Source organism: Lissotriton helveticus, chromosome 2_1, assembly GCF_964261635.1.
Source record: "Lissotriton helveticus chromosome 2_1, aLisHel1.1, whole genome shotgun sequence".
NCBI classification, from domain to species: Eukaryota; Metazoa; Chordata; class Amphibia; order Caudata; family Salamandridae; genus Lissotriton; species Lissotriton helveticus.
This window is the reverse complement of record NC_136059.1, coordinates 131,476,262-131,486,381: the sequence shown is the minus strand read 5'-3', so window position 1 is coordinate 131,486,381 and position 10,120 is coordinate 131,476,262. Positions and strand designations below refer to the sequence as shown.

At 38.1% G+C, this 10,120-nt stretch overlaps 1 protein-coding gene across 1 annotated transcript in view; it reads right to left on the bottom strand.

Annotated features, from left to right (window-relative positions):
* Nucleotides 1-7,862: 7,862 nt before the first annotated feature.
* LOC144820075 (uncharacterized) overlaps nt 7,863-10,120 on the bottom strand; it is a 72,070-nt gene continuing 69,812 nt past the window's right edge. The window contains exon 4 of the mRNA XM_078677727.1: nt 7,863-8,356. Coding sequence (XP_078533853.1) covers nt 7,863-8,356 — 494 coding nt within the window. The remainder of the gene's footprint in view (nt 8,357-10,120) is intronic.

Genomic DNA, 10,120 nt, shown 5'->3' with positions numbered 1-10,120 from the left:
ACTTTCTGGAACAGCACATGTAGAATACTGTTCAATGAAACTCATCACTTTCTCATCTGAATTTGTTCCAAATTTGGGTGCATCTTTAATCCATAGCAGCATATGTATGTGAGGAGCACCTCTTGCTTGATACTCCTTTCTCCAAAAGAAATCCAAAACCTCTCCAAACGTAGGATTTTTTTGTTTGTAATAAAAGACATCATAGCTTCAAACCTATGATTGAAATACCTGCATACATTAACTGGATCCAAGGAGCACAGTTCTCCAGGTGTGTTGTATTCAATATTTTCAATGTTTTCATTTGCCTCTCGTAGAAATTGAAGTAAGTCTTCCCAAGCATACTCAGCACAGCTAAGAGTGAGGAACCATGTAGGAGTTCCTAAGTGTCTTAGCATACATTTCAATTCCCCATGATGACGGTACCAATACTCGTTAGTACCACGCTGACATGCCATGAGATTAATTAGCTGAGATTCCAAAACACTGCTTGCAGTTTGACTTTATCCATAAAGTCCCTTGCCGAAACATTTTGTAGATGTACTCCACTTTTCAGTATATGGTTCACTGCATGAGAAAGTCCAGACACGTCACTCTCAAACAGTAGATGGAACAAATATGGAATGCATTGACGAAACCTTGGATCTTCTGCATATAATCTTAAAGTCCGGTATTCAGATGCAGGAATTTGAACAGGTCGGTCGTCATATCGTCCACCTTGACCTGTTGGAAATAACTGTGGAAAACAACGAGCTTCCAAACTTTTTTCCCAAACACTAATGGGACTTCCTTTTGCTTCTTTCATTTGAAACAAGTCAATAGCATTCCCCATTACTTCTTTGGAATGCAATGGATGAACACTGGAATGTTCATAAATTTCTTCACTTCTAGAGACATCAACTTTTTCAATTTGCCCAGCTAAAAAATCACTGTCCTCTTCTACAGTTGTTTCCTCTTCTCCAACATATACATTTTTGTAGTAGTGATTATTTTTTACCAAATACAACGTTGCCTTTTTGACTTTCCTAACATCCACTAATTCTTGCCAGATTTTTTTACTCCTTGTTGGAACACCATTAACTAGAATAACCAGAGGTTCCTCTTCTACTTTTCCTACACCAATTGTATCAATATTTTTCTTAAAATCTAGAAGCAAATAAACAACTCTTCCCTTTAATCCTCTCTGTAAATCTGAAGGAGGCAATTTCCCTGTCTTAGGGTCCATGCGAACAATAGCCTGAAAAGGATGCACACAATGAATCAGAATAGACTCATAGGTATTTAAATCCATCAATTCACAAGGAATGTCTACCAACTCCAGATTATTATGAAACGCTCTAGCAGGCATTCTGTTTTCATTTAATTCATTATAACAATATTTACAAATACGTTGATCAGAACCAAAATCAAAAAAATTTCTACCAAAAAATAAGTTGCAAAATCCTTCCACTCATCATTATTTTCCATTTCACTTTTTACATATAAATCAACTAATCTAGTCTTATTCTTATAATGAGTTCGTCGACAACACACACAAGTAAAATTAGGCCTTTCACTTGAATTGTCCTTAAACTTTGTAATTTCATGTTCAAATATTTCTGTGCTTGAAATCTCTACATTCTCTTCCACATTACCTTCTATTACTGTATCAGTTTCTGCACTGTCCTCTTTTTCACCAAAGTAACAAAACCCAATTTCTTCACAAATGTTCTTCACATCTAATTCAGTTCCATGCAAAAGAGCACTGTTAAACTGTTTTAGCTTAAGTGCTGGACTTTTTGCATAATACAACCTTCTGACTAATGTCCTCACTTTATTATGATGCACTGCTAACATCCTAAAATGGTGAAAAACACTTTGACATACTTTTCTTGAAAGACAAACCAGTGAATGCCCATGAAAACCTGTTTTTTCTCTCACTCTACAAGGATCTAACTCTTGCAAAATCTTCATCTTTTGTATCAGACTTCATATAGTATATGTCCGTAAGAAACTGAGAAACAAATTAACTGAATCCTGTCGCACACTACATATACTACTACAATTCCAAGTATACACTGGAGCCTTAGGACATCTTCCTAAAACTGCATCAGCTAACACCTCTTCTGTATTTCTAGGCACAATTTTTTCTTTTTCAACCGGACAACCGTCCTTCACCTCATATGCTCGACCACTGTTGTCAACTGCATGCACCAAATCATTATCCTGAAAGTAACTTTCTTCATTAAAAAATGGCTCACAACTTGAACTATGCTCCCATTCTCCAGAAAAAACATCACAAAAATTAGTCTGACTAATTACTCTTTTCCACTTACATTTTGATTTCAACACATTGATTACCTTAACTAGTTTACGAATTCTATTGATTACTGAGCCATATAATTTATTTTTCTCTTTAAATGCCTGATCCACAATCTTCACTATGCTTTTTTTTCTTGTAAAAAGCACTCTTCTTTTGATACATCTTTAAATTTTTTAATAAATTTGAAACTATTCTGTTATAAAACATTTGTCTACGAATGTCAATAAATTGATTTCTCCTTCTATTGCTATAGAGACTATCATCTCTGTGTGGCTCACTGGTTAGAGGAGGCAGACCCTGAAGCAGAGGTCAGACCCGGGACCAGGGTTCAATTCCCGACGCGGCAGGGTCTTGAGCCCAATTATCCACGGACTCGACAATTCTCGCTTCGGTGCCTACTTGAATCACGGGTTCACACTCTGCAGCTCTGGGCATTAGCCTGCTTAATCTCCACTACGGCCCCCCTGCGGCGGGATGCCTGGCTTTCACCTTGGGGATGCCCAGTACGGGTATCTCACAGGGAAAAGCCAGGACGGGTTCCCAAGGCAAGCGCCGAGATGCCTACGGGTAATCGAGCGCTATATAAGAACTCATAATAATAATAATAATAATAATCTCCTACAGGTCTAACATTTTTTGAGGGGCACAGTTTTTTCTTTCCATTTAGAGATGTTTTTTTTTTCTTTGAAAGAACATCTTTTTTTTTGACATTTCATTAATTTCCTTAAAAAGTCCTTAGTTTGCTTACCAGGTGCATTCTTTTTTTTCACTGAAGATTGTGTTTTGGATGAATCTTGTATTTGTGTTTTCTTGGACCATAAATCATGTTTATATATTTTTTGTCGACTTTCCTTCGTCGGCCTATTCTTTTATCTTTCTATAGATGACTACAATCTATAGTAAAGAAACTACAAACATACTACATAGCAATTACAATAAGTAAACGATATAAACACTAGTTTACAACATACGTAAGTTTATACCACAGCAACTGTGTCACAGCAACAGTGCAGTACAGTTTCAATATTAATCTCACTCTCTGCCTGCTCCATCTCAATCTGTGCCTGTGTAGCATTTCACTCTGTGCCTGCCCTATCTCTCTCTGTTTGTGTGTGTCATTTGTCTCTTTGCGTGTGTCTCATCTCACTCTGGTAAATGTTTTATGGTAAAAAGTACGGCTTTAACATTTTTGTCAAGGATCACACTGAGTGACAGTGTGAAATAAGGAATTATATTTTCACATTTGTCAATAATGTCACCTGTGTCTGCTCACAGTTTGCATTGCTAAGGTTAAAGGGTACTTTGTGCCTGTGTCTCACCTCACTCTGTGCCTGTGTGTCATATTACTCTGTGCCTGCCCCATCTCTCACTTTGTGTGTGTCATTTGGTATAATGTATGGCTTTAACATTTTTGACAAGGATCACACTGAGTGTCTGTATGAAATAAAGAATTATATTTTCAAATTTTTCTATAATGTCACCTGTGTCTGCTGACAGTTTGCCTCTCTTAGCTTAAAGGGTACTCTGTGCCTGTGTCTCATGTCAGTTTGTACCTGTCCCATCTCTCTCTTTGTGTGTGTCGTTTCTCTCTTTGCATGTGTCTTATGTCACTCTGGTAAATGTTTTATGGTAAACTGTCTGTCTGGGGTGAACACGTTTTGGGACCCCCCTTTTTTCTCAGCCCTCACTTCACGAATCCCCCCGAAACTTTCAGGGAAGGAGCAGAGCGGCGCTGGCCGAAATTGTTGAAAATTACACGCAAATTCCTCAACCGGCGCCAAAGTTATTCCCAATAGAATGTTGCGGATTTCCTATGGTAGCTAGGTCCTAACTATAACTACCTACTGGCGACCGCCAGTAGGTAATATATATATGTATATATATATATGCCTATAACAAAGGAACCCTTCCTCCTTGTGCACTAGGCAGCCTCAAGTTCAAAAGTGCTAGGTGAGAGGTGAAGAGAACCATGTCTTACTAGATATTCATCTCTCTCCCATTAATGCAACAAAGAATAGCAACTTTGCTTGCTGTCCTATATTTTGAATGTCTAGTAAATATACCTCATGGTTTCTTAAGTTTAAAAGTTGTCAACTAATGCCACATCTCATTTCAGCTGTTTTGTTGATCCTTCCAAAGTGTGGAAATGTTCTGAGTGCTAGAGTAAAAATGTCCTCTTAAAATTCATGATGGAGTAAAAATAGCTGCACTTACAGGAATTACTCTTGCAGATGGTAGCAAAATGTATGATAGAATTGCATCTTCTGCATACGCTGGCCTTTTTGCCACATCTAAAGCAAATCATGTCTTTTACATCTTCTGCAAGCTTTCCACATGGTAACTATGTGGCATAGAGTCACACATATACAGGTGCTAAGAAACTCAATTGACAAAACAAAAGACAATCACTCATAGGACAGATTAACAAGGATCATTACATTTACAGACTTTGCTCGGTGCATCACCAAAACCCTTTTCTACTACTACATCTGTGAAACTTCCATCTAGTAATATACCTCAAGTCAAGTCAAGTCAAAAGAAGTCTTTATTCGATTGTTCATCTTAAAAGACATGCTACACATCCAACATTATGTCTCAATTTCTAAAGTGCACAAATTATTGTTTAAAAAAATAACTTAATATGAAGTTAAAAACATGAACTAAGACAGAATTAAATCATTTATACATGACTTCATTTGCAGAGTTAAAAGTTAAACATAATAAAAAAACAGTTATTACAGGATGTCACAGTCTAATTGGGACCTTGTAGCTTATTTAACTGGGACCTTGATGCAAGTTAATCAACCTCAAGCGTAGAATCCAAGCCCAACCAAGATAATAATATACCTGTTTATAGGCTCCTCACAGTAGAATATCAATCCATCCTTATATGTCTATTGTCTTTAACACATGATTTTCACAAATACGTAGGTTGGGCCTACTGACTTTGTTATATTGTTTCATGATAAACAGATGAAACCATGAAATAAATCATGACATTCATCTCTAACTTTTGTGATTGATTTACACCTTAACCATGACATGCTTATTCAAATGCTTATACAATTACAACCATCATGCATGCAGATATAAAATGACAAATATGTAATAAAATACAGATGCAAAAGAAGAAACAATCCCTCTAGATAAGGTCTATCAAAGATCATCACCTCACATTTTTCCAGAGTGGGTGGTCATTGCAATATGCCCTACCCACTATGGTAATCTGTGAGATTACATGTAACTGTCAATAGCCTGTAACTCTTTGTGATAACTAACTACTAAATGCTTTCTGTCTTTAACATATGCTTTTCACAATTAATAAGCTAGACCAACTGACTTTGTTATAATGTTTCATAAAAAGATCACCAGACCCAAGTCATTAGACGTATCATTTATAGTGCACCAAACAGATGTATAGTTTTTCACCCTAACCATCTAAGGCTTACAGCATTGAAAGTAAGCTTTCCCACAATACAGCGGTCAGTCACATAGTCATAAAATTGAAAAGGTTTTCAAAATAATGTGAGTCCAAATTCCCGCCAATAATGGTTATGACACAGCAAACCTTCTATATCAACAGTTTGTACACTGAGTGACCGATACAAAAACCACTGCCTACTATGGCACTTATGTCAGATTCCATATTATATCCCTAACTGTAGGCTTTTAAAGAGACTAATTACATTCCAACGTTAAATGTCTATCGACCTAAGCACATACATTACACAATAAATGTGTCAGGCCTAGTGTATTGTGCTTTTATTATAATATTTATTCATAGACAGTTGTAGTGATTGAACATTTTAGAATACAAGTAGTATTTTAGTGCAAGCACACATATTTGGCTCATTTAAATCGAAAAGTCATGAGAACCATGGTGTGGGTGGAGTCCCACTCTCAGTAAGACTTCTAAAGCTCTTTTATAATGATCATATAAGTCCAGGTAACAGTTGCAATTTCACGCTGGAAAAAGAAATCCATGTAGGTTAGTGAAGTCTTGGATCTCAAACACAAAGCTGATGTCTGAAGCACAAAAGTGTTAGCGCACTCTGTGCTGCTGCCAGTGAAAAATAAACACTGCAAATTATCTTGTTATCTAAGAAAATGTAATGTGTGTGTCCATGAACGTTTAACCTCACGCAAATGTCTTCATAAACAAAATTATCACAGCTGTTTGTAGGGCAAGCAGCTTTTTGTAGAAGCACATGCCTAATCAAAATATGTACTACAGAATATCAACAAAGCCTCTCTCCTGTTAGTGCTCCTTAAAGTCTATTTTTTAGATTGATCACACAATGCCTGGCAACAGCTGCAATATCAGCCAGATCCCATGAGCTTGCAGATGAATATAGATTAATGGTATGTGAGTGATGGACTGAAAGTTGGTGAGCTCATCAGTGTAGTGTTCTTTAGGAGTAGGAGGATCTGGCCTGTATTGCGAGCTTCTGAAAAGATACCTTGAGTGAGGGAGGTACTGGCAATGCAGAGTACGGGTAAGAGGGAGTTCCCTGAGTGAGCTATTATAAAGGGTGAGGGTAAGACATTATAGGTTTCATATGCAAGGTCCCTGCACTACTAGAACGTCACTTTTAATGATGCTTCAGTGGCACACATTGCAGTGCCATAGCTACAAGGTAATGTAAATCCACCATATTCAGCTGTTCCTGCCATTGTAGGTATGTCGTTAGGCAACACAGGCATGAGAAGGCCTGCCATGGGCGTTACTGTGGGTGTTCCCATGTAAGAGCATGGCACTTAACACATTCCTAGATTTACAATGTTCCGTAAACTTGGGAATGCATCAGAATTCTACACATGGTGAGTAGTAGGGGAGGTGCAACAAGGAGAAATATATTTTTTCTCCAAAATTCTTTCCTCTACATTAAGCATATCACATAGAGGAGGTAATTGCCTCCATCAATTGCTTTTGTTAAGATGGTGTATTTTCCTGCACAAAAACAAAAATGTCCACAATGCAGACAGCCTTGCACCTTGGTGCATGGCAGTCACTTTGGCACCAGTGCAGGGAAAGAGGACCGGAATGAGCCATATCTGAACAACAAGGCACATTCCTGCCCTTTTCTGTTGCTGTAAGGCAGTGCAGCAGGAAGACTTACAGTGTTGCCCATCAGCAAAATGTTGTAAATGCATCCCTATCTTTATAAGAATGCCTTTGAGGGAATATGATGGTCAGATAGGAATTTAAAGATTTATTGTTGCTGGATTTTAGGGCAAAGTGCAGTTGCAAGAGTTGAAGAAGGGTTGGTGCAGTGGATGTGCTGTTGGATGGTCTGTATTCATTGACTGAAGAAGAGGTTAATGAGATTGCACTTTTCTGTATATAGGGAAAAACTGAGTCTGGCAGGGAGTTGATGCTGTGCTTGATTTTATGCCTTCTTTAGGCTAGAGGACCTGGTCAGCTAGCAGCCCAATCCAAATTTAGGAGAGAAACTTAGGAGATGTGAGAGCTCCACCCAAAGGTATTGTGTAGCAAAATTCATGAAAAGAAGCAGATTACAGGGATTGCACACAAACTGCAGTGTTATAGGAACACACTGATTTAGGACGCTGCAGCTTTTTTCAACCCATTGTTAGCCTCTTCCAGCTTATTTATGATGGTTGGTAATTTAGCAGTGATCAGTAGTGAGTACTCTGTACTACTTTCAACCAGGGGGCGTAAAGTCACTACGATTTCATTCAAGATTCCAAGCAGACCATCAAGAACTTCACTGAGCTCCAGGTACATGTTGGCCGCACTGGTCTTGCCAGCAACAGTGCTCAGTAAACTGGTGCATTTCCTCAATGAGATTAGGAAATTATTCACATTTTGAAACAGTGTCCTTTCCGAGTTTAGATCTTGTTGGAGGATTTGAATTTCTACTGCTTTAGCCGCAATGGGCTGTTCCATGGAACGGATTGCATCCTCAGCGGCTGGATACTGAGATTCATATTTTTCCACAGCTATCTTGTATATTCTTTCCAGCCATCTATATTTTCTCAGGTCTTTTAATGACTTTTCAGTATATTCATGCACTTTATTGGATGCGATATTACCTAAGAAAATGGGAAAAAATACTACATGTTTATCGGTACACTGTAACACTAAAGTGTGTGAATACATATACATTAAGAGATTATTCAGACCATGCACTTACCAGTGGGCAAAGCATATCATTGCAATTGTTTCTAATTTAGATATTAGGCACCTTTTTAAAAGGATTTTATGTTTGCCACTAGAATAACATGCTAACTATTAATATTTGCTCTGGATGGATATATGGGTAATTCTCAGTTACTCCTATTATACAGAATTACTGATAAATTATGCCGCTCCGCTGGCTGAAATAATCTGCAGTGGTTGGTTTCTAAACTGTGAAGGAAGAGGGAGCAGTCTCTCTATGTTTTAGGACAAAGTTTAGTCTACAATATTTTTTAAACATGGAGAGACTGCTCCCTTTTCCAGCCTTGTTTGGATGTAAGGCTGTATTTTGCATTAAGAAAACAGTACCATTCTGCCCCGTCCGAATTCCACAGAATTTTAATGGAATTCTGTGGAATCAAACTCTGGCAATTCTGCCCACTGCTTGTTATTATATAGAGAACACATAAATTCCTTGAAAGCCTACCAAACACTGGTGTTGTCCCGGTCTAGTTTTAGCCAGCCTGCCATCACCAGACATATTTCTAGACCAATGGGAAGAGAGCAAGAGATCTCCAGATCCAGAGACAATGGGTGATTTGAGCAGAGGTGGTCACACCTTCCTCATGCAGGATCTGCATCTGCCTCTTCAGAAGAGGGATCAGCTCTGTACCACACCTGTGGCCCATTGGTGCTGATGAACTTTGAAACTCCTCAGTGGATCCCTTTTTCCAGTGACTACTATGCATCTGCAATCAAAATCCACTCCAGCTGTCCAGCAACCACGACCGCTGAGTTGGCAGTCTTTGGCATCCATAGACCGGCAGTGATCTGCTGCCGGGACCCGTGACAGTAACTGTGTTGATGGTCTACTGAACTCCATTCAAACGATACTCTTCCACTGCTTCCTCCGACAACTGAAATGGTAAATATCTGATGGTTTCAACCACTGAGTGGCTAGATACTGAAAGTACTGTATATTTTGAACTGCATAGCATTTCTCTTCATAATTAAATGTCTACAAGTATTTATTCAAGTTCCTTGAACTGTATAACATATATTTCCGATTTTATGTCTTGGTTCTAAAAAACATATATAAAGAATCTTGTTATTTATCCTTCAGTATGGGTCACATTTATTACCTCGAGGACTACAAAAAATGCTTAACACTGTCCTCTGATGAGATTAACTGCTCGCCCACATTACCACAAAAAGAGAGTTATTATTAGCTGCTTGTTTCCGTCATCTTCTCCTGGGAATATATCACACACTCTACATGGTTTACTACATTTTAGTAAACTCTGCAGAGACATGGTATCTTAGATTGGTGGATAAGCGGTGGGGTACACAACGTTTCATTTGCTTGGCTACTTTGTCAATGAGTTAACACGTGATTAAATCCCCAAATTGCCTTTAGATATACGATTTTGTGATTGGCATTTTTTTCAAAATTTCTCAAATAAATTGCTAGGGCCTTGGTTAAGTCTCTGAAACAAACATTTAGAAATTTTAAAATCTGTAATTTATTAAGGACAAAGTAATTTAGTTATTTTTGGTAAATCTCTAAAAAAGTCAGAACTTTAGGGAAATAATGCCTGAAACCAGTAGCCACGATCATGACCCCTTTATTGGACCTTAACAATGCACATTGTAGAAGCATCTGTAAGTGCTACGGTATC